Source organism: Mustela nivalis (genome assembly GCF_964662115.1).
Source record: "Mustela nivalis genome assembly, chromosome: 1".
Lineage (NCBI taxonomy): Eukaryota > Metazoa > Chordata > Mammalia > Carnivora > Mustelidae > Mustela > Mustela nivalis.
The window spans coordinates 16,062,338-16,089,767 of NC_139020.1; the positions used below are offsets into that span (position 1 = coordinate 16,062,338).

The following is a 27,430-nucleotide window of genomic DNA, read 5'->3' on the forward strand; positions in this document are numbered from 1 at the left end:
TTACCATGGGCCAAAGTCTACTAAATACTATATAAAAAGTAGTGCTACTGTGGTCAAAGCCAGGTAATCTGACTTATCCACCTTTGTCCTTTTGTACTTTCATTGTTACTGTAAATTTCTGTGGGGACATACTTGGAACAGCATTGATGAAGAGTTGAATTTTTCAATGTTTTCCTCAAAATATGAATAACTATTTTGTGGAGTATGTATATTTATTCTATGCCACTCATTATATCTTCCACATATCTTTTTTAGGATTTTATTTATTTATTTGAGATAAAGCCAGAGTGAAAGAGAGAGAGAGAGAGAGAGCACAAGTAAGGGGAGCAGCAGGCAGAGGGAGAAGCAGGCTCTCCACTGAGCTCAGCACCCAACGCAGGGCTCAATCTCAAGACTCCAAGATCATGACCTGAGCTGAAGGCAGATGGGCAACTGACTGAGCCATGCAAGCTCCTTGTGTCTTCCACATATTAATTCATGTGATTCTATTTCTATTGACATTATAGAAGTGAATAAAACTAAAGCACCAATAGCTTAATTTCCTCACTATCACACAACTAATAAGTAGTGAAAATGGGATTCAAACCTAAACAGTCTAAGTTATTTTTCCACATTCTTAAAAGAAAAAAAAAAAAAGAAAGAAAAATCTTAGTGTTAAAATGGTCTTTAAAATAATTGATTCCATTATCTATCCAATTTTTAGATAACTCTATTAAAATCATCTTCTAAGGGTTATTCTGCCTCTTTCTCTTTTGAACACTTCTGGTGATGAGAAATTTATACCATCTAAGGCAGTCCATATCATGTTTCTTATATTTAGTGAATCTAAATTTCTGTTAATAACTTCAGGTCATTTGTCTTACAGACCAGCAGGATCCCTTGAGGCTATTGAGGACACATATAATGTCTTTTTCACATGACATCCTTTATGTTTGTAGGTATTTGGTTTTGTCCAAAAGAGTTTTTACTTGATACGAAATCCTCAGTTCTTTGACCTATTGGCAATCAATTGGCATCAAGTTTCTTTTAACCACCCTGATTTATTTTTTCTGAACATGGTTCGGAAAATCTGTACCTCCTTTGAGATTCTACACCTAGAAATAATGTTTCTAGCATCATCGGAGGAGAGATGAGTAAACCATCAGTTTCCATTAGTTTCTATTAGTTTTTCCTCCAAAAGTCAAACCACATTGTTCATATTATATTAAAATTGCAGTAAAGTATATAACTTCTGAGGTTTTTCATCTGTCTTCCTAGTCATTTATACCTCTGTGGTAACTTTGAAATTGATTTTGGAGCTCCGGATGCATCTATCCAATTTTCTTTCCTTGGGATCACTGTTTATTTCTTCAGTCTGCAAAAACGCTGTTGTATCTCAACACGGTCACCCAACTGATATGTGTTCCCTTATGGGATGGTTTGGGGTCATCCATGCACTTGATAAACATGGATGTGAGGTTTACGTATATGTCAGTGACTTGAAATCCTGAACAGTGTAAGACTGAGTCCTTTGGAATATACTTCTATACAATTTGTGTACTCACCCATTAAATAAATACTTTTCATATGATGATTATGAGTTGAGCACAGCACTAACCACAGGGGATATGCCGGAACAAGACAGCCCTGGTCCTTTCCAACAGGATGTTACAGTTTAACTTCTCTGTCCTACAAGAAATCTTCTTTCAATTCATTAATAGTTAATATTTTGATATGATCATTAAACTGCATACTAATTTACCTGGTTGTATTATAATTCAATCTGAACTCTGCATCCTGAAACTCAAAATGTGAGACATTGTAAGTTACCAAAGTTCCAAAACATTTTTCCTGAACTAAAGACCTTAAAGAAAACAAGTTTAATCTTCAGTGGCTTATACTTATTCTGTATCTACCCTTTACTGAGCCACCTCTGCTCTTTAAAGACTCATTTGCTTTTATTCCTGTGCCAGGTAATATTTCATTATCCAACTCAAGCAACCACAGTGACTCATCACCTTTTGGCCTGAATATAACTCAAATGTATTTTTATCTGTTTGCAATATTGTTTGTTTCTTACAAGGCCTTTATTGATTTCAGCTTTTTAACTTTCTTTACACAGCTTCATGTACTTCCTTGAACATTCAGGTGATGTTTGAGGAACACGTGGTCTCCTTCTGCAGGCAGGGTGATTTCTTTGAAACACCTTTATCTTTATGTGAAACAAAAAAGATGTGGAGAAAAGTCAGTCTCTGAATAGTATGCTAGGAAATCTTAACTCAATATATTTGACATTAAAATATAACCTACTCAAGGTATTAAACTTCAAGGTAAAAAAGTCTCTCATCAGGCAGCTAGAGGAGAGAAAGGAAATACAAACAGGGAGGAAAAATCAGATAAGTCCTATCCTTTCTCTGCAGTATATGTTGTGCCTAAAAACAATGGAGTAATGTCTAATAAACATGGGTGTGAGGTCTACATATATGTCAGTGACTTGAAATCCTGAGCAGTATAAGGATGAATCCTTTGGGATATTCTTCTATACAATTTGTGTACTCACCCAGTTCAAAAGTTCAAAAGAAAAAGGAGTGTGACGCAATCATTTTATAGCCAGCTGAGCTATCTATCAAGTGTAAGTAGAACATGGAGACATTTGAAACATGAAAGAATCAAAGATTTTTGGAGTATAAGATTGCATTGGAATACAGAATTCAAGTAAAGAAAGCCTTGTAAATTACTACTGATAAAAATTGCTATAAATCTCAATTTCCCTTAAGATTGGATCTAAATATCCTTGAAGGACATAATAATACAAAAAATAAACATGAATACTATAAATATAATAAAGTAGCTTATAAATGTTGGGATGTACATAGAGAAGGGATTGAAATATGTGACACGATGACAGTTTCCTTATTTATAGCAGGGTGTTAATAGATTTCTTAAATGGAAACTGTGGTTAAATCTATATATATGTCTTAATCTTATGAGTAAAAATGAACTTCAGGTCATTTTTAAGTACATAAATATATAAAATAGCACTGTGGTAAGAAAACATTTATTTAAGCTCTAGTAGTATATTTATAGTTAATTTTCAATGTTCTTATTCTTAAGAATTATAATGAAATTTAGTAATTTTACTGAAATGTTTTCCTGGTGTGGTCCCATTTTTTTTTTTAAATAATAAGGGCTTTTGTCAATCTGTTTTCCATTTTTCCCTGTATCTGTATATATATAAAAAAATATCTAAATGAGGTTCACTCAAATATAAGGAGTAATGTGTCCTTGTGATTATACATTTTTTGAATTTTTAAAAACCAATGTACATTCTGGATTCAAAATAATTGAGTGATAATTTTTTAAAGAAAAATTGGGACCAAATATTACTAGATGTTAATTTTTTTTTTTTAAGATTTCATCTATTTTTTGACAGAGTGTGAGAGTGCGTTCACAAACAGAGAAATGGGAGAGGGAGAAGCAGGTTCTTCCTCGAGCAAGGATCATAATGTGGGACTCGAACCCAGGACCTCAGGCTCATGACCCTAGCCGAAGGCAAATGCCTAACCAACACAGCCAACCAGGCTCCCTACTAGGTGCTAATTCTTTGTGATCAGTTTTTTGATGCAGGAATGTGGATATGTTGAGTTTCTTCTTTTGCCTTCTGACACAATCTACTCTTTGTCTTTTCATTCTCTTTCTGCACTGAGAGGCTGATGAGAGGCTGAGACCTTGGGCTATGTTACTTTGGCTTCCTTACTGTCTGGCTTCAGATTGCTGAGTTCAGCCGATGGGAAACACTGGTAGGGGAATAACAGGGTAAGGGGGAGGGATGGGATATTTGTTTCCTGTCCTTATCATGTTTGATAGCTTTTCTGTTAATGTTTGCTACCCTGCATGATTGCAACTCCCATTAAGGAATCCCCGTGGTAGGGCTCCATCTCTCCTCAGCTCTAGTAGTGCTATTATCCTTCTGCCCTTCCAGCTAGGGAATGATAACAGTTTCCACTACTGCTAATGTCTGGGTACCTCAACATACATTGTCCATGTCCTTACTCTGGTAAACCTTGTAGAATTTTCTCAGCTGGATTCTGTTTACTACAGGAATGACAGAATAAATAATAAAAGCCATTTTGTTCTGTATTTTCTGATATTTTATTTTTTGGAAGATTTTTCTTCTTTATTTGACAGAGAGAGAGAGAGAGACAAGCAAGGGGAGCAGTAGAGGGAGTGGGAGAAGCAGACTCCTCACTGAGCAGGGAGCCCACCATGGGACCCGATTTCAGGACCCTTGGATCATGATCATAGCCAAAGGCAGATGCTTAACTGACTGAGCCATGCCGGTGTCCCTGATATTTTAAACAAGAACAAATTACATACATTTTTTCCCATAAATTTACTGTGACAGGCTATAGACTTTTAACATTGGAGTTGCATGAATATGACTCAGTTCCAGGGCACAAAATTGAGCACTATTACAGTAAGTAGTAAAAAAGCATTATGTGCATAAATAGAGCATCTGACAAAGCCTACTTAAGTATTTTATTGTGCAAAAAGTTAGAAAATGTTTGTTGATTGATTTAAATTAAAAGTACTAGTGGGGCACCTGGGTGGCTCAGTGGGTTAAGCTTCTGCCTTTCGCTCAGGTCATGATCCCAGCATCCTGGGATCAAGCCCTGCATCGGGCTCTCTGCTTGGCAGGGAGCGTGCTTTCTCCTCTCTCTCTGCCTGCCTCTCCGCCTACTTGTGATCTCTATCTGATAAATAAATAAATAAAATCTTTAAAAAAAGTACTACTACTACTTACTATCTTTTACCATGTTATAGGGGAGATAAAGCAGGATAGAAGTTTTCTTGGTCAAGGCATTCCCTGGATTATTCTGTATTCTCTGGTTGCCTAATCTACACAGATTTTTACATGGATGTTTCTCTAAAGGATTTTTGCCTCTACTATTGGAGCATTTCATAAATGCTAGCATGGGTTTAAGTATATGGAAATATTTCTGACAAATTGGAAGGAGATTAACACTGAAGAGGAACATACTAAGTCCCTCCTCCACCCCTTCCCCATAGCCATCAAGCTCTGTCTCCCCATTTTCATCTTTAAGTCTTCGAATTCAGCAGGGATTTTAGGTAACTGCTGGGAAATATTAAAACTCATTATTTGGTTGACCAGAACATTTGCCCTCTCTTATTTTCCAATAATTCTCACTGAATGGTTTCCTTAATACTTTTAAAAGATGTGCAGCAGAGTACAATGTAGGACAGGAATTATAGTTATCGTTTCAGATGAGGTGTGTTGAAAGAGTTCAGGATGACGCAGTTGGCAGCTTTCAAGACTTGCCTCCTTATTATTACCATCTGTGTCAACTTGGAGTCTCTATTACAGAGAGGACAAGAAAAATGAAGTTGTGGTTGTGTTTTGGGGAAGTTTGTCATTGTTGTTGTTTTTTCCATTATGATTGATCCTAGTATACACACTAAGTGGATGAATGAAACACGAAAACTGTTCCAAGCTTTTCCTGGATATCACTTGTAACTATCTGCATATACAATTTGTATTTTAAAATTTCCCTCTTTACATTATTTTCTTACATATATTTCTTTAGAGAAATAGTAATAGTAATGATAAAAAAATACATTTTCTTGGTGGAACCTGGTGAAATTTGCAATATTACCTTTGTAGCAAATATATTATTACTGGCAAAAAAAAAAAAAAACAACCAAAAACACATGGTTCATTTTTATAACAAAGCATATTGGCAGTAGAAATGAGAAAAGAGCAAGTACTGTGCAGCCTATATGAAGTGCTTGGAATGCTGAGCTATTTGGAAGGAACCTGACTCATTTCAGGGAATTTATGTAGGTCAGAATCAACCACAAAATGAAGAAAGCAAAGAAAATGCTGAGAGTCAACTTTTAGGTTTCTCATGTTGGATTTATAAGCAAATGACATCACTTAAAGACTTTATTGAAAGGATACACTGAAAAACATCAAATGCATATATAGGGATAAAAAAGCCAACCTGAGCAGTTTATTCTTCTTAGCAATACACACTGAGTAATTTTTTTATAGTAAGACCACAACAAGACTGTGTTTTAACACAAAAGGAAGTACCATTTCACTGTGAGAAAGGTATGGGATTTAATACCAAAAACAGACTGTGCTATTGAAGCTTGTTTATGTAGTCTAACACTTAGTTTAATTAGACAATAAAAGGGTATATTTCTTATTTCAGAATATGGGCTCAGTCATCAATCAACATTTTCATTGCTAATAAAAAGACCTAAATAAAGAATATTAAAGCATTAGCTTTTTAAAGAAGTTTGACATAAATAAGAGATGTGTCACAATTCAAACATGTAAATGTGGACATTTTAATTGGTCTTATTCCTGGCATCATGTGTCACTTGATAAATTAAACCAATTTACAAAGAGCCCCATTAGATATATGAGATAATTCAACATCAAGACCAAAGGCTAGTTGAAATACCCATGAGAAGCCAGCAAGATCTCTCCCAACAGTAGATCCTACTATCACTATTGCCTGTTAATTTTACATTTTGGGGCTCTCAAACTAATTAGAAGATCAAATAGAAATGCCTGAAAATTCACCCACAAAAATCATATTAAAAAAAATGATTGTCCATTTTTATACTAGAATAAAAATCTGTAAGTACAGAAATAAATACTTCATTAAAGCTGAGGTTCAGCAGAGAAAGACAACTATCATATGATCTCCCTGATATGAGGAAGTGGTGATGCAACATAGGGGCTTAAGTGGGTAGAAGAAGAATAAATGAAACAAGATGGAATTGGGAGGGAGACAAACCATAAGTGACTCTTAATCTCACAAAACAAACTGAGGGTTGCTGGGGGGGAGGGGGGTTGGGAGAAGGGGGTGGGATTATGGACATTGGGGAGGGTATGTGCTTTGGTGAGTGCTGTGAAGTGTGTAAACCTGGTGATTCACAGACCTGTACCCCTGGGGATAAAAATATATGTTTATAAAAAATAAAAAATTAAAAAAAAAAAAAAAAAAGCTGAGGTTCAGAAGAATTATTTTAGGAACAGCATAATCAGAAAAGCTCTCTTCCCTAAAATAACCATTGATTTTTTTTTCAAAGATGGAAACTTTTAGCCCATGAAAAGTATGAACCCTATTCAAAATTGAGGTACCTTTTGATGTGCATTGACCTGTCAGATGGAAATAAGAGAGAGTCCAATGGAAGACAACATGGAGGGAGAAAAGAATAAATAATTCCTTAAGAAAAATGAAGAACAGTCTGGAAATAGACATATGAGAGGTTGTGCAGGTAGGGAGGAAACCACAGTTTCTAGCTATATATAGTGAGAGTCCATAGCTGAGTTCTCTTTTAATGACATGCCCCTAGAAACCCGTGTGATCCCTGTGAACTACAAGCTACAGTCAGAGGATGCACCATGCATTATGGCCTATATGATTAGAGAAAAGATTCCTCAAAGAATGTCTGAGATTCAAGATTCCTAAGGGCAACAAGGATTAAGCTGGATAAAAGTCATGAGCATAGTGGATGGGTTCAATCAACTTTGAGTGATAGGGACTAGGTGAGAAGGTGAAAAACTCAGCACAAATAGCTCTGTTCAAGCCTCTTACTAAGCCTTGATCAAATGTTAGCCTGGCTTCATCAGTCCAAGAACATGGTCCAAGGAAGACCCCAGTCCTCTTAAAATGAGCTGCTTGAGAATGCTCAACACTACCCTCCAAATTCACTATTTGTTCTACTAAATATTTGACTATATACCTCCACCACCCTTTTCATAAAGTTTTTACTTTTGAAAACTTTCAATTAGATGTTCTTTCTCTGCTCCTTTGACATGCAAATCATTTACTCCCAAACAATATACCCTAGAAGACCTGGGTACCATCTCTCTGAAATGTAGACATCTAGAGAGATAGTTTCCCTATTTCTTAGCTTCTGTGGGGGGCTAAGCTTAACTTGGATAGACACCATGCTCCAATATGCAAAACTATCTCCTGATGTAAGTATATGAGAACTTTGTTTCCCTTTTTTGGATAAGTGTGAATTCACAAGCACAGATGGCTTAATCATACTGACCAATCCCTCCTCCTAATATCCTTCTGTACTCTTCCTTCAGCACACACACCCCCACATTTAAAGAGCCTCCTGCCTTTTGTTTGAGTGAAATTGAGTCTGGTATACACTAAAGTCTCTCTCTTTTACTGTAGCAATATGAATTAAGTGTGTCTTGCTGTGTTTAGAGCAAAATTGTTTCTTTTTTATGGAAAGAGGTTATGGCTCATATCCTGACCGCATCAATGTAAGGGAACCCCAGTGACAGCAGATAATTGCCAAAAGGTCTGGATAAGCAGCAGCTAGGACCAAGAGGAAGCTGTGGCAAGCAGCATCAAAAAAAATAATAACACGTGAGATACTCTCTGGCCCTTTTCACAATTCTCAGAATCCAAGGATAGGTAGATACAAATGCCCCTAAACAAGCTTTGTTTTTCTTATTGTAATTCACCAGTAGGTGGTAGGGTGATGCACCTATTGCAGAGATACAATAAAGTTTGATGAATAAATAAATGTTTTATGTTGGTCTTAGCCTATTGATTGTGCAGCTATCAGCTAGAAAAGCCTGTGTGCGCTCACTTGTGTCCGTATTGTGGTGAGCCTACACAGACATTTCTTTACTCAGAGCCAGTATTATAGCTGGACCCATCCTGGAGCTTTATTATGATTATAAAATGCACTTCTGCCACAAAGGTCAGGAGACTTTGATAAGACAAGTTTTGTTACTCAGAACTCCTGGAGGGTACACCACACACCTGGGGCCACACAACAGGATCATGGGGAGAGAGGTAGAGTGGGGGCAGGGAGAGAGATGAGAACATGGGCCCGAGGTTCTACCTTTATTAGTATTTGGGAAAGGGTGCCTCAGATTTTGTGAGTTCATGCTCAGAGAATTTAAAACATGAGTGAGAATTAAAGCACAAGAAGGGAAAAGCAAGAGGTCAATTAGTCAGTTATCTAAGTCAACTGGACCTCTCTCTAAAAAGAGGAGAACTTCATTGTGGTGTTGGGGGGTAGCCTGGCTCATTGTCTAGCTGTGTAAGTTACAATGTGTTTATTGAGATGGCTGTCTTGGAAGTGGATGCCTTAGCTATAAAAACCATAATATCAGGAACTTACATTATAATTTTTAAAAAGCTAATTATCAGACATTTATTGCATTTACTACAATAAAAAGTCTCACAAATATGACAACTTCAACTGTACACTTCTTATATGGCAAATATAATAATTTTTCCACTTGATTGGATTTAAGTAAACTGGCTTCTCTTGTCTTAATTTCTTTTAAAAGAGAAGCTTTCAGTTTTTCTCCATTGAGAATGATATTTGTGGTGGGTTTTTCATAGATGGCTTTGATAATATTGAGGTATTTGCCCTCTATCCCTATACTTTGAAGAGTTTTGATCAGGAAGAGATGCTGTACTTTGTCAAATGCTTTTTTAGCATCTATTGAGAGTGTCATATGGTTCTTGTTCTTTCTTTTATTAATGTGTTGTATCACATTGATTGATTTGCAGATGTTGAAACAACCTTGCAGCCCTGGAATAAATCCCACTTGGTCATGGTGAATAATTCTTTTAATGTTCTGTTGAATCCTATTAGCTAGTATTTTGGTGAGAATTTTTGCATCTGTGTTCATCAAGGATATTGGTCTGTAGTTCTCTTTTTTGATGGGATCCTTGTCTGGTTTTGGGATCTAGGTGATGCTGGCCTCATAAAACGAGTTTGGAAGTTTTCCTTCCATTTCTATTTTTTGGAACAGTTTCAGGAAAATAGGAATTAGTTCTTCTTTAAATGTTTGGTAGAATTCCCCCGAGAGGCCATCTGGCCCTGGGCTTTTGTTTGTTTGGAGATTTTTGATTACTGTTTCAATCTCCTTACTGGTTATAGGTCTGTTCAGGTTTTCTATTCCTTCCTGGTTCAGTTGTGGTAGTTTCTATGTCTCTAGGAATGCATCCATTTCTTCCAGATTGTCAAATTTGTTGGCGTAGAGTTGCTTATAGTATGTTCTTATAATTGTTTGTATTTCTTTGGTGTTGGCTGTGATCTCTCCTCTTTCATTCATGATTTTATTTATTTGGGTCCTTTCTCTTTTCTTTTTGATAAGTCTAACCAGGGGTTTATAAATCTTATTAATTCTTTTGAAGAACCAGCTCCTAGTTTCGTTAATTTGTTCTATTGTTTTTCTTGGTTTCTATTTAATTGATTTCTGCTCTGAACTTTATGATTTCTCTTCTCCTGCTGGGTTTAGTCTTTCTTTGTTGTTTTTTTATCCAGCTCCTTTAGGGGTAGGGTTAGGTTGTGTACTTGAGACCTTTCTTGTTTCTTGAGAAAGGATTGTACTGCTATATATTTTCCTCTCAGGACTGCCTTTGTTGTGTCCCACAGATTTTGAACCATTGTGTTTTCATTATCATTTGTTTCCATGAATTTTTTCAATTCTTCTTTACTTTCCTGGTTGAACCATTTATTCTTTAGAAGGATGCTGTTTAGTCTCCATGTATTTGGGTTCTTTCCAAATTTCCTCTTGTGATTGCATTCTAGCTTCAGAGCATTGTGGTCTGAGAATATGCAGGGAATGATCCCAATCTTTTGATACCAGTTGAGACCTGATTTAGGACCCAGGATGTGATCGATTCTGGAGAATGTTTCATGTGCACTAGAGAAGAATGTGTATTCTGTTGCTTTGGGATGAAATGTTCTGAATGTATCTGTGATGTCCATCTGGTCCAGTGTGCCATTTACGACCTTGATTTCCTTGTTGAACTTTTGCTTGGATGATCTGTCCATTTCAGTGCATTTCAGTGAGGGCAGTGTTAAAGTCCCCTACTATTATTGTATTATTGTTGATGTGTTTCTTTGATTTTGTTATTAATTGGTTTATATAACTTACTGCTCCCACGTTAGGGGCATAGATATTTAAAATTCTTTGATCTTCTTGTTGGACAGACCCTTTGAGTATGATATAGTGTCCTTCCTCATCTCCTATTATAGTCTTTGGCTTAAAATCTAATTGATCTGATATATGGATTGCCACCCTTGCTTTCTTCTGATGTCCATTAGCATGGTAAATTGTTCTCTACCCCCTCACTTTAAATCTGGAGGTGTCTTAGGGTCTAAAATGAGTTTCCTGTAGGCAACATATTGATGGGATTTGTATTTTTTTTATCCATTCTGATACCCGGTGTCTTTTGATTGTGGCATTTAGCCCATTAACCTTCAGGGTAACTATTGAGAGATATGAATTGAGTGCCATTGCATTGCCTGTAAAGTGACTGTTACTGTATATTGTTTCTGTTCCTTTCTGATCTACTGCTTTTAGGCTCTCTCTTTGCTTAGAAGACCCCTTTTAATATTTCCTGTAGAGCTGGTTTGGTGTTTGCAAATTCTTTCAGTTTTTGTTTGTCCTGAAAGCTTTTTATCTCTCCATTTTCAATGATAGCCTAGCTGGATATAGTATTCTTGGCTGCATGTTTTTCTCATTTAATGCTCTGAATATATCATGCCAGTTCTTTCTGGACTGCCAGGTCTCTGTGGATAAGTCAGCTGCCAATCTAATAATTTTTACCATTGTATGTTACAGACTTCTTTTTCCGGGCTGCTTTCAGGATTTTCTCTTTGTCTCTAAGACTTGTAAATTTTACTATTAGGTGACAGGGTGTGGACCTATTCTTGTTGATTTTGAGGGGGATTCTCTGCACCTCCTGGATTTTGATGCTTGTTTCCTTTGCCATTTTAGGGAAATTCTCTCCAATAATTCTTTCCAATATACCTTCTGTTCCCCTCTCTTTTTCTTCTTCTGGAATCCCAATTATTCTAATGTTGTTTTATCTTATGGTGTCACTTATCTCTCGAATTCTCCCCTCATGGTCCAGTAGATGTTTGTCCCTCTTTTGCTCAGCTTCTTTATTCTCTGTCATTTGGTCTTCTATATCACTAATTCTTTCTTCTGCCTCATTTATCCTAGCAGTAAGAACCTCCATTTTTTATTGCACCTCATTAATAGCTTTTTTTATTTCAACTTGGTTAGATTTTAGTTCTTTTATTTCTCCAGAAAGAGCTTTTATCTCTCCAGAGAGGGTTTCTCTAATATCTTTTTTGACCCCGGCTAGAACCTTGAGAATTATCATTCTGAACTCTAGATCTGACATATTACCAATGTCTGTATTGATTAGGTCCCTAGCCTTCAGTACCGCCTCTTGTTTTTTTTTTTGTTTTGTTTTGTTTTTTTGTGGTGAGTTTTTCCACCTTGTCATTTTGTCCAGATAAGAGTATATGAAGGAGCAAATAAAATACTAAAAGTGTGGCAAAGACCCCAGGAAAATGTGCTTTAACCAAATCAGAAGAGACCCCAAATCATGGTGGGGGGATAAAAAGAAGTTCAGAAAAAAAAAATTTAAAAATGAGAACAAATAAAGATAAAATATAAATATATATATATGATAAACTAATTAAAAAACATTAAAAAGAAAAGGGTAAAAGTTAAAAAAATTAGCAGAAGAAAAAATAAATAAAATTAAAATAAAAAAAATTAAATTAACTGCAATACTAAAGAATCATGCAGAAAAAGCTGTGAGTTCTGTGCTTTGTTTTCTCCTCCTCTGGAATTCTGCTGCTCTCGATGGAAGGTGAACTTGGTCTTGGTTGGATATTTTGTTGATCTTCTGGGGGAGGGGCCTGTTGTAATGATTCTCAAGTGTCTTTGCCCCAGGCGGAATTGCACCACCCTTACCAGGGGCTTTCAGGAGCTTTTGTCCCCTGAATGCTTTCTGTAGAGTTCAGGAGGACAGGAATGGAAATGGCAGCCTCCCAGTCTCCGGCCCGGAGGAGCCGAGAGCTCGGGGCCCCACTCCTCAGTATGCCCTCAGAGAAAAGATCCCAATCACCCCCGTCTTCCTGGCCTCTGGCCGCACTCTGAGCTCACCCAGCCTGTGACAGGTTCAAGGTAATCCCAAGCTGAGAGCTCACTCCTCAGCTCTTTCCGAGACTTTAATTCTTTCAGTTTTAAGTTTACAACAAAACTGATAGGGCAATAAAGAGATTTTCTGTATATTCCCAGCCACCACATAGGCATAGACTCCCCCATCATAAACATTAGTCACCAGAATGGGGCATATTTTGTCAAGGGTAAATCTATATCTTAATCACCCACCATCCATAGTTTGTTCATTTGAAGATTTCATTCTTGATGTTGTGCATTCTATAAATTTGGACAAATGTTGAAGGGCATATATCCATCTTTATAATATCATACAGAGCATTTTCAATGTCCTTAAAATCCTCTGTGCTCTGCCTTTTCATGTCTCCACCTCCACGGCTTCTGAGGCCTGTCAGTTACCTATTTTTTATTGCGTCCATCACATCGTCTTTTCCAAAATGTCATATAGTTGAAATCATACAATATGCAGCCTTTTCAGATTGGCTTCTTTTACTTAGTTAAATGCTTCTGAGGTTTCTTACAGCCTTTTCATGGCTTGATTCCTTCTTTCTTTTTAGTGCTCAATAAATACCATTGTCCGGATGTACTGAAGTTGATCTATTCACCTACTGAAAGACATTTTGGTTGCTCCCAAGTTTTGGCAATTATGAATAAAATGGCTATAAACATATTTGGCAGGATTTATGTAGACGTAAGTTTCCAACTCCTTGGGTGAATACCAAGCAGTGTGCTTCCTGGATTGCATACCCCAAATGGTCTTTCTAAGCAGCTTCACCATTTTGCATTCTCACACACAACATAGGAGAGTTCCTGCTACTTCTCACCTGCTCTGCATTTAGTGTTGTGAATATTCCAGATTTTGGCCCTTCTAGTGGTACCTAACTGTTGTTTTAATTTGAATTTCCATGATGAGATGTTGGGGAACATCTTTTCATGTGTCTATTTGCCATCTAGATATCTCCTTTAGTGAGGTTTCTGTTAAGGTATTTGGTCATTTTTAAAAGTAGATCACTTGTTTTCTTATGTTTGAATTTTGAGAGTTCTTTGTATATTTTGGAAAACAGTCTTTTATCAAATGTGTGTTTTGCAAATATTTTCTCTCAGTCTTAGAATGAGTAGCTTGTCTTCTCATTCTTTTTCTTCATCATTATTTGCAAAACAGAAGTTTTTAATTTTAATGAAGCCCAGGTTATCAGTTATTTCTTTCATGAGTCATGTCTTTGGTGTTGTATCTAAAAAAGATATATTGTGGCCAGGTCATCTAGATTTCCCCCAATTTAACCTTCTATTAATTTTATGGTTTTGCTTTTGCACATAGGTGTACAATCTGAGGTAATTTTTGTAAAGGGTGTAAGATCTGCTTCTAGATATTTTATTTTATTATTTTATTTTTTTTATTCTATTTGCATGTGGGTGTCCAGTTGTTCCAGCTCCATTTGTCGAGGAGATTATTTTTGCTTCATTGTGTCACCTTTGTCCTTTGTCAAAGATAAGTTGATGGTATTTATGGGAATTGACTTCTGGGCTCTTTATTCTGTTCCATTGACCTATTTGTCTATTCTTTTGCCAATACCACACTGTCTTAATTACTGTAGCTTAGTGTAAGTCTTGAAGTCAGGTAACATTCAGTCCTCCCATTTTTTTCTATCTCCTATTTTTTTCTAGTTAATTTACACTAACTGTGGCTTAATCAAAACCATTTTTTTAAAGTACAAAATTACTGACAAAAAAACAATAAATGTAGAGAAAAACAAAGGACAAAGAAAAAAAATATATATATGTATTTATGATTCAAGTCATGCATGTGATAAGTTGTGGTGAATTACTAAGGAATTCATTTGAGGTTTTCCTAATTACTACCAGTTGGAAAAAAACAACCCATCTAACCTTCCCCAATGTTCCTATCTCAAAAATGGAGCTGTCATTGATTGATTCTGCACTGAAGGAAACAGTCCTCTTATGTCGTCCTTATGTCAAATTCATCATGGAGTCTTGCCAATTTTACCTTTTGTATGTCTCTCAAATTTATTCACTTCTCATTACTTCTACAACCACTAACAGGCCAAGCCATTATGTCTGGCTTAGACTATTGCAAAAACCTTCCATCTAGTTCATTTTACATCTTGCAACAAGAAATAAACCCTTACGAGGCAAAGTAGAGCCTGCCATTGCTCACAGCTGTCCATCCCCCACAAGTTCTCCTGACTCTGTCTTTATTTATATTTACATAGTATTTTTCATCTTCAAACATAGAGCATATTTTATTTATTTCTTTACTGTCTCTACTGGTATGTATTTGCAAATCCCAAAAACAAGGAATATAGTAGGCAGTAAATAAATATTTTTAGAATGGCTGTTGAATATTCTTAGAATGAAACCCAAAATTCTTTACATGGTAAGTGGGATCTTACATCATCGCTTCTGCCTTCTCCTCCAGTCCCAGATTCCTCTCAATTGTTATGCTCTAAACTCACTGGATTTCTAGATTTGTTATACACATTTGGTAAGGAGGAGAAGCAGAGGGATTTCAATATTTTGGAGCAACAATCTGTGATGGTACAAAAAATCCCACACATGCTTATATATTTTAGGGCAGTGGATAGCAGGAAGTTAGGGCAAGATTATGTCACATTATTGCCAGGAACACTTAACCCCAGCAGTGCCACTGAACCTTCCTTCTTTGGCAAACCCCAAGGCTATACCTTAATAATTTCCAAATATCCATATCAGGGTGCCTGGATGGTTCAGTTGGTTAAGCATCTGACCTCAGCTCAGGTTGTGATCTTGGGGCCCGGGATCCAGCCCTAGGTTAAGCCCTGTGATGAACTTCAAGATGAGACCCGGGTCCAGGTGGGAGTGGAACCCCACATGGGGATTCTGCACTCAGAGAGGGGTCTGTTTCTCCCTCTCTCTCTACCATCACCATGCTCATGCTTTCTTTTTCTCTCTCATATAAGTAAATAAAATTTTTATAAAAAGCAAAGAAAAAATGATGTATCTTTTCAACTTTGCATTTCTTGATACTAGAAAATTATTTATTAATATTTATTTATATAATTTGGAAACATTTGATAGCAAAAGGAAGAAGGAAAGAGAAATGAGGAAAAGAGAAAAAAAAAGAATAACTAATGGCCTAATATTTTTGGTTCCTCAAGCAAAGAAAGAATATCTTCTCATTCACTGAAAGCAAGGGAATAGTAATAAGGAAATTATCACAAATATTAATTTATTGTCTATTATATTTCAATTATTTATTTGGAGATGCTAAGACAACAGAATGAAAATGGTGAAAATAATTGAAATTTGTATCTCAGTGAAATCTGATTATGATCTTTGTATATTTAAAAGGTAAAAGATGAATTAGGAGTGACAGGTTGGAGAAATTCTCACTTAGTTTCTTTGTGATCCATAATTTTAATCCCATTGGTCTGAGTAATACAGAGAATACACAGGAAGTGGTATGATAGTAATTTGCTATTAACAAGGCAAACTCCATTTATGCATGTATGTATAGTGCAAGTCAATTATGAATATCAAAATGTGATGCACTGAAATTTGAGGTAGATGGAAAATGGACTTCTTGCATGTTGATAATTCTTCCAGTGTAATCTCAAAGTTATTCTCTCTTGCTCCATGTAGTTCTGAGTCAAGTCCCCAGGAATGCAGGAAATTATCCAGGTTAGCTGTGGGCATGATGTACCCTTCTGCTGACCTATACACCTGAACTCACAGTGGAGGAAAGCATAGAGAATCTGCAGGTTTGAATATCTGCCAGAAGTAACAATCCACCTCTACTAGGATAAAACACCATATTTTACATTTTTTATTGTCCATGATGGACAGACAGATGGTTAAATTTGCCTCTTTTGACTTACTTCTATGGGATTCTACTTAACGAATTCTTATTTTTACACTTATTATTTTTCTCTCTGTTCGCTAATACTATCTCTGTGAATTTTATTTCTAATTCACTTCATCAGAATCTTTCTGGATTTTTACTTTTTGGTTTCTTTCCTTACTTTGTTTTTGGTTTAAATCTCTCTTTATTACTTTTTTCTTAGGGCTCTGGATATAATCCATCCGTTTCTATCATTCTGTTAGATTCAATTTGACTTGCTTTTCTTGTATCCTGGTTTCACTCTCTTGTCTTTCGGTGAACAGATAAAAATATTGGTCAAGTTCCCTTAATATGGACTGAGCAGTGCTTATTTCATAAGTTTCCTTGCTTCCAACAAGCCTAAGCAATACCTTTTCATTACTGAAGACTCTGTGGAGAAAAAGATGTATTCACATTAAACAACAAGATAATACCCTTTTCTACACTGTAGACCCCAATGGTCAGAGCTAAGGAGTGAGAATTCCTAGCAAGACTTTGTTTAGCTGAATTTGATGAAAGGGAGATATACAACTGGGAAAAAGCTAGGTGCTTAGTCACAGAATGTTGGAAGGGGTGGACTTACACCCCCTCCACCCCATAGAACAGAGTGAGGGAGAGGTTTGAGAAGATGGTTGAAAATGTCTGAGAGGAAACATGGGTGTGGCAGGTGTCATAAGAAATGAACACTCGGGGAAGACAAGTATTTTAAGGGAATTTATAGGAGTGCTTTAGCATAAAGTCATCTCTTTCACCTCTTTGTAAAAACTTTAGAATTACTGATATATCCATAAATGCCTTCGCTGTTGGACGTGTGTATGCATACATGTGTATAAGGATGTGTCATAGGGCAGATTTTATGGGGCAGTATTCTATGTGTGAGCTGGGTGAGAGTGGAACCACATTCAACATCTCTTAGTTTTCCTCTCCTTTATATAATAAGATTATTTTCATCTCCTTTATATAATAAGATTAACACTTATTCAACAGTTATTAACTGAGTATTTACTACATACCAAACACCAGTAAGTGCTGGGGATACATCGCTGCGAAGAGCAAAGAGCAAACATGGTCCTTGGAGAGTTTGTATTCTAGCCAGGAAGAAAGAGTATAGAAAATAGAAATAACAAAATAACCAATAAGTATATTATAAGATAGTTTAGATGGTTAGAGTCGATGTGGAAAAAGTAGGTGTACAAGAGAAGCAAGGTAAGGAGTTGTGAGTGGGAGAGGATAGGATACTGTTTCAGATAGTTTTCAGGACTGGTCTTACTGAGGTGACGGCTGAGAAAATTCTTGAAAGCTGTGGAGGAGCTGGTCATGCAGATCTCTCAAGCAGCTTTCTGCACAAGGACACATTCAATGCAAAGAGCGTGATGTAGGAGTGTGACTAGTCTGAATGAAGCAAGGACAATATGGTCAGATCAGAAGAAGAAAGGGAAGAGTAGTAAGAGTTGAAATTAGAGAAATAACAGGAAGTAGGGAGGGCAGATTACACAGGACTCTCTCAAGCTCTTTGGCTTTTGCCTGAGAAAAATAGTGAGCTGTTGTAGGTTTTTCAATATAACATAACTTGGGAAGCCTGAATGGTTCAGTTGGTTGTAAGTTCCCGCCTTTGGCTCAGGTCATGATCCCAGGGTTTTGGGAGTCCAGCATTGGGCTCCTTGCTCAGTGAGAAGCCTCCTTCTCCCTCTGCCTGCTTCTCCTTCTGCCTGCTGCTCCCCCTGCTTGTACTCTCTCTCTGACCTATAAGTAAATATAATCGTAAACAAATACATATAACCTGGCATATGTTTTTATTTTTATTTTTTTCTGGCTTATGTTTTTAAAGGATCCTCATTAACTAACTCACTACAAGATATTAAATTGACCATTGCTCCCAAAACATTTGCTAAATTTTAAAACATCTGCATGAACATAACATATACAATCTAATCAAAATGAACATAATGATGGTAATATGTACTTGCCTTACTAGATCAAAACACAGAACATGAGTTCTAGTTTTAACATAGCTCCTGAATAGTCCTTGAGTTGGTCAATTTCGTTCACCTTTTTAAGGGCTTTGGAATTTAAATTTCAAAACAAGGATTCAGGGTCTCATTGTTTCCCAGAAATTTCTCATTTTTATACCATACTTAATATAGAATGTAAGCTCCATAAAGAGTTTATGTCATGTTTTTGCTGCCTTTCCAGACAGACCTCATTGCTTATCACTTTGCAAATATGCAATAATCTCTGTCAAGTGAATTTTATTTAATTATTTACTTAATTAGTAATCAAATGATTATGAATCATGAATAATCATGAATAAATGATTATGTGTTGAACACATTTTCTGTAATTATGTTTTTATAGTTGTTATAATTATTGTCCATTACAAAATGTAATTTATTTAGTAACTGAAGTTAATATAAAATAATTAGTAGCCTTCAGAGGATTATGTGAATAATTATGCAAATTATGCAAAGAGTTTCAAAGCACACACATTTTATGAACCGTATTAGCAGACATATTTGAAAGGAGTAGCTGTAGAAAATATGGAAAGTTTCAATTTTTAAAATTTTATCCTGGTTATTGTCCCCAGCATGTGTACCCATAAGAAAAAGTTGCCCTCAGGCACGAATAGAAACAGCGAATAAAGAAAAATTCTCAATGTCCTTTTGAAACTAAAAGTACATTCTTGTATCCAAGTATAACAGAATGTTCACTAAATACGATTTCAGAGAACAAAGATCAACCAGTATACAACTCAAGGAGTTGAATATACAATTGAAGGAGATTGAATTTTATTATTTTAAATAATTAAGTTTAAAGAATGTTTTGAGTTTGTAACAGTAACTTATGAAGCTCTGTTTGCATCTGATTTATGTATTCCTTTCAACTGTATATGACTTATACAGTGAAGTGTTTATAGGAAAAACAAAACAAAACACCTAGCAAAGCATGAAACCATGGTGGTTTTATGGCTCCTGTAAACAGTAAATAAATACAAGACTGTGCTAGTTGAGAGATGTCATCTACCATGAACTTATTATTTCAGTGTCTTTACGGCATTATTTAACATTAGATAGAGTTGTAGTTTCTATCATATAGTTAAGACTCTTTCATAAGGCCCCTGTGTGGCTTAGTGGGTTAAGCATCTGCCTTTGGCTTAGGTCCTGATTCCTAGGTCCTGAGTGGAACCCCAGGGAAGGCTCCCTGCTCAGCCAAGAGTAAACTTCTCCCTCTTCCTCTGCCTCTTTCCACCTTCATTCTTGTGCTCCCTCTCTCTTATTCAAATAAATAAATAAAATCTTTTTTTAAAAAAAGACTCTTTGACATCTATTACTCTTTTTGATCCATAATAGCAATTGAGAAACTACCAAATAAAATCTGCTTTTCTTGCCATGATAGAATGTACTAGAATGACTTGATAAGCCTGCAGGAAGATTGAATCTCAGATGGAAGCAACTATTCAGGGATGTCTGGGTGGCTCAGTCAGTTAAGCATCTGCCTTTGGCTCAGGTCATGATCCCAGGGTTCTGGGATCCAGACCTCCTTAGGCTCCCCACTCAGCTTAAAAAAAATGCCACAATTATGCCACAATTCCTAATTTACTGATGAAAAAATGGGAAAAGTGACTTGAGGTGATTTACCCCAAGATCTCATATGTGAAGGTTGGATTTGCTTCATGAACCAATATTTCCCCATTTAAATTCTAGGAATTTGCCTATACCTGAAAGACACAATCTGAGTGTGGGGGATAAAATAAGGAGGTTTACTGCATAACCTTTAAATTTAATAAGATGTAAAATAAAGTAAGAATAGCTCTGTGAATGGTCTAGAAATATAGAATATTTTGACAGCTTAAATAAAAATAAGTAATTAAATAATAATAAGTAATTAAATAATAGTAAGTAATAATAATAGTAATAATAAAAAAAGAGTGGTTTACACTTGGGGAAAGTATTAAATGTTAGTTTTCATAAAATGAACATGTGTAAAAATGCCAATATGCATATAGAGTGGAAACATGAGCACATCATTAAGTATAGTTCAATGGAATAAAGCAGGGGCCTCAGCAAACTTTCCCTTAAAGAGTCAGATAGTACATATTTTAGACTTTTCAGGCCAAGAGGTACATTGAGGATTTAATATAAGTTTTTGTGATATTACTTAAAAGGTGATCATTGAAAAATGTAAAGACTATTCTCACCCTGTGGGCCATACAAAAACAAGAACAGCTAGATTTGGCACACAGGCTATAGTTTCTGGCCCTGGAAATTGTGTATAAAGGAGTAACCATGGGAAATCTGGCAGCACTTCCACTTCTCTAGCTGAAGTCTTGATCCTTGCTTTTGAAACTAGAAAGTCAGATATACCATGTGATTTTGTTCTGGAACTGGTGTTTCTGCTTTGTGCTTTAATGTTCTGGCCTTGACTTAGTTTGACCTCCACGGAAAAATGGGGGAATGCTCTCTCGAACTGTGTGTTTCTGGCATATGCCAAATCCTTGGGAAAGATTAGCTGATTTTATTATTATTAGTCACAGTATTAATTAATGTCTGTGTATGGAAACTGCTGTAAGAGATTGTTTCTTAGCCATAAACCTTGGGAAAAGCTTTGTTTCTGAGCTCTTGGACTAGTTGGCTTCATAGATGTTTGCCCTGAGCACTAAGGTAGGGTCCCACCTTCGCTGGGTTTTACTCCTAGTTTTAATGTTTTATTGTTGCTGTCTTCCAATTCTAAATGTTTTTTGGACAAGGGTTCTGTGTTTTCATTTGGCACTGGGCTCTGAGAATCACATAGTAGATCTAGATGGGTCTTCAAAGAAAAGGTACCATCCACAGGTGATCATTTTCCATTTCCGTGTTGGTTACCATGGATCTCAGTGAAATTTGTATTCCAACATTAATAACAATATAGGAATTTATGAGCAATATGCCTAAAAGCAGACTTTCCTCCTTGATACCATTTTGTTTCTAATATATTTTCTTTAAACCTGATTTTTTTCCTTTGCTTCACTTTCATTGTATGAATTTTATTTTATTTTACTTTTTTAAGATTTTCTTTATTTACTTGAGAGAGAGAGAAAGAGTGAGGGAGAGTATGAGAGGGGAGAAGGCCAGAGGGAGAAGCAGACTTCCCATGGAGCTGGGAGCCGGATGCAGGACTCCATCCTACAGCCATTCCTCACTATGACTGTTCTTTGAAGACATGCAAATTTCCACGATTGACTCTACATTACAGTGTCTAGTAAAAGTTATTATCGCAGTGATAGCAGTGCTAGCTTCATTCTCTCTGGATTAATTATGTTGGCTTTCTCTTGAGATCTATATGTCATGGGCTGTCCCCAAGAAGTTATAGGCTCCTTAAGCCCTTTCAATGAATTGGTAAGCACCTATTTATTTTTGATGAATTCTTTCTTGTTTAAAATGCACAAATGGTTTGTTTTCTTTATTGAACTCTCAATGAATCAGGGGTATAGGAAGAAATTTAAAGGGTTTTTTTGTCATTTATAAAGTCCATAAGACATTGTGGCATGCATAGATTCCATGAACAACTATATATCTTGGACACTGAAACGTACCAATAGAAATACATTGCTCCCTCATTGCAACACAAATGATCTAACAGCTTAGATCATTAACAAATGATCTAACTATGGTAAATGCTGGCCAGGTGTTCACTATTGCCATTCATTATCCTGGACGTGTAGAAACACTACCTTTCTCACTGTCTTTTGCAATGAAAGTGAGGCCATGTGATTCTTTTCTGGTCAGGAGGAGAGTGGAAATGATGTGTGTGGTAGCATGTTAGCAAGCCAGCTCCATGGGAAAATTTATAAAGAGGTAAAAAGAAATATTATTTGAAATATTTGTCAACTTTTCTTGCGTAAGTTATCGTGATTGATGGAGAGTTATCAAAGTGGTATCAGTAAACTTGGAGATGGGAGGAGATAAACAAAATTTACTCTTGAAAACCAGTTTGCGCCACCTCCAACACATCACTGGATTCACGTGACTCCATAAGTAGTCATTAAACCACCCATGCCCTCTTCCCCTTTTGTGGATATCATGCAGGCCACATTTTAGAGATAGGCTATATCATGGGAGGGAGGTTGGCTGGAATCCCAAGTCCTGTCTCAGTCTGTGATGTGAATGAGAAATAGAACACACAGAATTTTAAAGATTTCTGTTACTGCAACAGAGACTTGCCTGGCCTTACTCTGTCCTGGCTAACACCAGTTGCTGTGGAGCACTGATGCAAACTGATGATGGCACCCAACAGAGAGCAGTCTTTAGCAAAATCTATAGCAGAAACCAATCCTCAATGGAGACTCTGCTGTCTTAATGGAACACTTGGGTGTATGTTGATAGGGAAGCTGCAATGACTAGTGGATAGCCAAAGCTCACAGTCAGGATGGATTTGTTTATAAGCACGTGTTAATTCACATCTGGAGGACTCCAGAATACTTAGGAGTTGGGCTCCGCAGAAACTTCTGCCTTTGTGTTATGTAGATTGGGTCATGAAATCCATGCTTTCTTTCTATGAATGTGATGCTGCTTATACCTATAGGATGTTAAGAATGGAAATCACATCTGTTATTTTTTTTTGTTCCCATTATAATACAATTTATGATTTTTAAATTTCCTATTAATGAAGTCAGTTTATCAATCTATAGGTGTTTAAATTATTTCCACTGATGTGTTATAGGAAAACTTTTTTTTTTTTTCCTTTTAAGTGGAAAGAACTCCTTGCTCACTGTGCCTTAGAAGAGGTGAAATAACTTACCTGCTGGGTGAATTTAGGAGAAATTAAATTCCTGGCCTGTTCCTTCTCCTTTCTTTGAGTTAGCCTCCTAGGAGACTGCAGTCTTTTCTTTTTCTCTTCATGCCACACACAACTTAAAAGGCCTGCTGGGTTCTAATGTTTGCTCAAAGCCAACATTCATTTCAGGGAAAAAAAAAAAAAAAATATATATATATATATATATATATATATATATATATACACACATATATGCGCAACATTCTTCAATATAAGCTTGATCAGTAACAAAGGTAACACCCAGTCCTCCTGATGTGACTTAACCCTTTGTTTAATTTCTCAAATGGTTCTACTTTTAAGCAGAGAAAAGTGGTGCTATTGAATGGTTCCCACATCAAATATAAAATGGCAAGCTGAGAATCTGGTTTATAGTTTTTAATGTCATATATTTGCAAGAGGAGAAAAGTATCCTCTCTTTAGGTCTCAATTTAATGACATATAAACTACAAATAACAGTAATATTAAAGAGAATGAAAAATTTCATCGATATCAAGAGACGTAACTGAGTGTCAAAGAAAGAATTCTTAACTGAAGCAACGGAAGTCTCTGAAACATGGTATTTGTTGGGAATGCATATTTATCAGGGGTTGATGCAACCCTAAGAAAGTGTCCTCTTGCTGAAATGCTCAGCAAAGGAAACAAGAGAGCTTAGAAGGGATAATAAAGAGCTCTGCTGTATTGGGTTTGACATTATGGGCAGGAAATGTCCTAGGAGATAATTTCTTCATTGTGGGTCAGTATAACCAATTAAGGGATAAGAGCTGAAGTAGATCTTTTCATGCAGAAATATGCTGGAAAAAAAAGAAGAGAAGCACTGAGATTTGAGGTGGAGTAGAGGAAAGAGATGTATCATATTGGTGTTTCACACAGGAGTGAGGTTGGATGTTGTTGAGTCAGCCCACAGCAATTGTCCAACTAATGAAAACTGCAAAAGGAACAAAAATTGATTTCTCTTTCACATTACTCTGGGTGAAAGGGAAAACAATTAAGAAGATTAATGTATCAGGAATACTTGACAATAATTATTTTCATATCTATTCCATAGCTAATAATCTTTTAGTTATTTAGCAGCTTGATGAAAAGTTAAATAGAATTTGCAGAATGGATACATGATGAATGCAGAAAAATTATTAGATGGTCAAAAATAAATTTGCAGAAGAATTCTGCTTTGTGCTCTGGTATGTAAAGAGCTATAAGACATTATTCTCATTTTACAACAAGAAAAGCTAGAAAAACTGAAATTTAACAGTTTATTTTGAGCCCATTAAAAAACTGAGTTCATAAGGCAAACGACCTCCCCAATATCCAGAGATATACAGCCAATATATACTTATCTGAAAAAAAAAAAAAAAAAAACAGCTAATAGAACTGGATTCTGAGAGGAACATTTAAGTGGTAATACTGGCAAAATGCTGGAGACTGAATATAGTAGTATCATAGTGAGAAACTCTCAGGGGACCTCACTCTTTCGGGAGCCCCTTCTCTAGCTTTGATGGATTTACCTCCACAGGCTCTATTTAAGTCTTACCATGAAGATTTGAGAAAAGCTCCATGGCTCTGGCAAAAATAGAGGAAGAGTAATTATTTTGACAATGACTCAGTTTCCTTAGGAATAAAAAAAAAAAAAAGTATGCTCCAGAGATAAGTGCTCTGTTCGAACTTTATCAAGACTGGGGAAGGAGAATTCCTCACATTACAAACTCCTGGAGACTTCCTGCTTCAACCAAGGTTGGGGGGGAGGAATGTTAACAGTATCCATTACTTTAAAGAAATGTACTGGGAACACCAAACCAGGGAAGAAAATAGCAGAACAGGAAAAACAAACCAACAAACAAAGACCTGGCAGAAATTTATGAAGGACACTGTTTAGAGATGTAAGTCCATGAAAGACTCAGGTTTAATTGGGGGATTATTCTCCCTCCCCCACACTTTACCACCACACCAACAGTGCTTCATTATGAGAGGAGTGGAGCACAGGAGAAAGATCTGAAGACAGAGACTTCTGAAGAGAAGTACTCAGGGCAGTTCCAAGTTGGAACTGGAATTAAAAACAAGAACACTAGAGGAATTTGATGCACCTAGCACCTACAGTTTTAACAATCATTTAACATAGTCCAATTCTAAACCAGATTAACATAAATCTTAACGCTGAAACCCTATTTATCTCAGTTTTCATTACCCAATACAACATGTCTTGCTTTCAACAACAACCACAACAAAAATTATAAAGTATGTAAAAGAAAAGAGATATAAAACCAAGAGTCTGAAGAAAGAAAAGAGTCTTAAGAACCAGGAACAGATATAAGTCACAGATTTTGGAATCATCACACAATCACCGTTCAAAAACTATGATCGATATGTTAAGAAATCTAATGGAAAAAGTTGCCAGCATGCAAGAAAATATGAAGAATGTAAGCAGCGAGATGGAAAGAAAAAAAGAATTAAAAAAAAAAAGGAAATGTAAATAAAAACACTGTACCCGAAAGAAGAATGGCTGTAGTGGGCTTCTCGGGTGAGTCAACATGCTTAAAGAAAAAAAGCTCAGGGAGCTTGAAGATAGGAACTTCCCAAAAGGAAATGCAAAGAGAGAGAAAAGTAAAAGAACAACAACAAAAAAGAACAGAATGCAAAATAACCATGGAACAATATAAAAAATATATCATATTCAAAATGGAATGCAGGAGGAGAAGAAAGAGAGAAAACAGGTGAAGAGGTATTTGAAGTAATAGTGACTAAGAACTTCACAGAATTAATGACAGACACCAACAACAGATCAAATTAGCTCAGACTACCAAACAGGATAAACACTAAACAAAACAAAACAACAAAACCCTAAATACTTACATAACTCTAGGCCCATGGAATTAAAACTGCAGAAAACCAGAATACAAGAGAAAATCCTCAAAGATGGTAGAGGGAAATAAGTAACCTTATGTAGAGAGAAACAAGGATAAGGTCATAGTGTACTTCTCATCAGAAAATATGGAAGGGAGAAAACTTGTTTTCTAGTAGTTTTAATGAATGTTTAGCCACCTTACTCTGTTACCTCAATTGTCACGTGAATGAAAGTGGTTCTTTAAAAAGCTTACTCTGGGGGTACATGGGTGGTTGAGTCAATTGAGCCTCTGACTCTTGGTTTCAGCTCTGGTCATGATCTCAGGGTCGAGATGAAGCCCTGAAATGAGCTTTGCACTCAGTGGAGAGTCTGCTGCAGATGCTCTCTCTCTCCCTCTGTCCCTCCCCACTAATTCTCAACACCCACCCCGCTTGTGCGCCTCTCTCTCTCCAAAAAACGACAACAAAAACTTACTCTATGCATTTAGAAATTCAATGTTTTCAAAGTATACCTTTGTTTTCATGACATAACTACCCCTTAAGAGACTTCTCAATCTCCGGGTGCATGTTTATAGCGAGGGAATCATGGAGGAATTGGGGCTGGCATTTCTGTTTACACCCAGATCAGAATCAAATGCTTTTCTAGAAACCATTGCCACTGCCTTCTCTTTAGTCAGTTGCTACACTGTAACTTTATTTCTTAGAAACAATGGTGGGTGCAAATGGGGGAAGAAAAATGTAATCATTCTTCTTATAGTTCCCTTAAAACAGTATTAGGTGGGTAACTAGGGAAATGGTAAAGTATGTGACTAAAAGCTTAGTTTCAGATCAAGCCTCAGGCTTTATCTATCTCTTGCCCAAGGTTACCTCTTCTGAGCTGTCTTCGCAAGAAACAAAGCTCTTTGGCATTGATCTTT

At 36.3% G+C, this 27,430-nt stretch overlaps 1 protein-coding gene across 3 annotated transcripts in view; it reads right to left on the reverse strand.

Annotated features, from left to right (window-relative positions):
- Positions 1-1,998: 1,998 nt before the first annotated feature.
- The window catches only part of LOC309851556 (uncharacterized protein), a 96,614-nt gene continuing 71,182 nt past the window's right edge, over positions 1,999-27,430 (reverse strand). For all 3 annotated transcript variants that reach the window (XR_014304829.1, XR_014304830.1, XM_082706984.1), the window contains one exon: positions 1,999-2,191. Coding sequence is in view for 1 of the 3 variants with exons in the window: in XM_082706984.1 (XP_082563110.1) it covers positions 2,124-2,191 (68 nt within the window). In the remaining 2 variants the exon portion in view is untranslated. The remainder of the gene's footprint in view (positions 2,192-27,430) is intronic.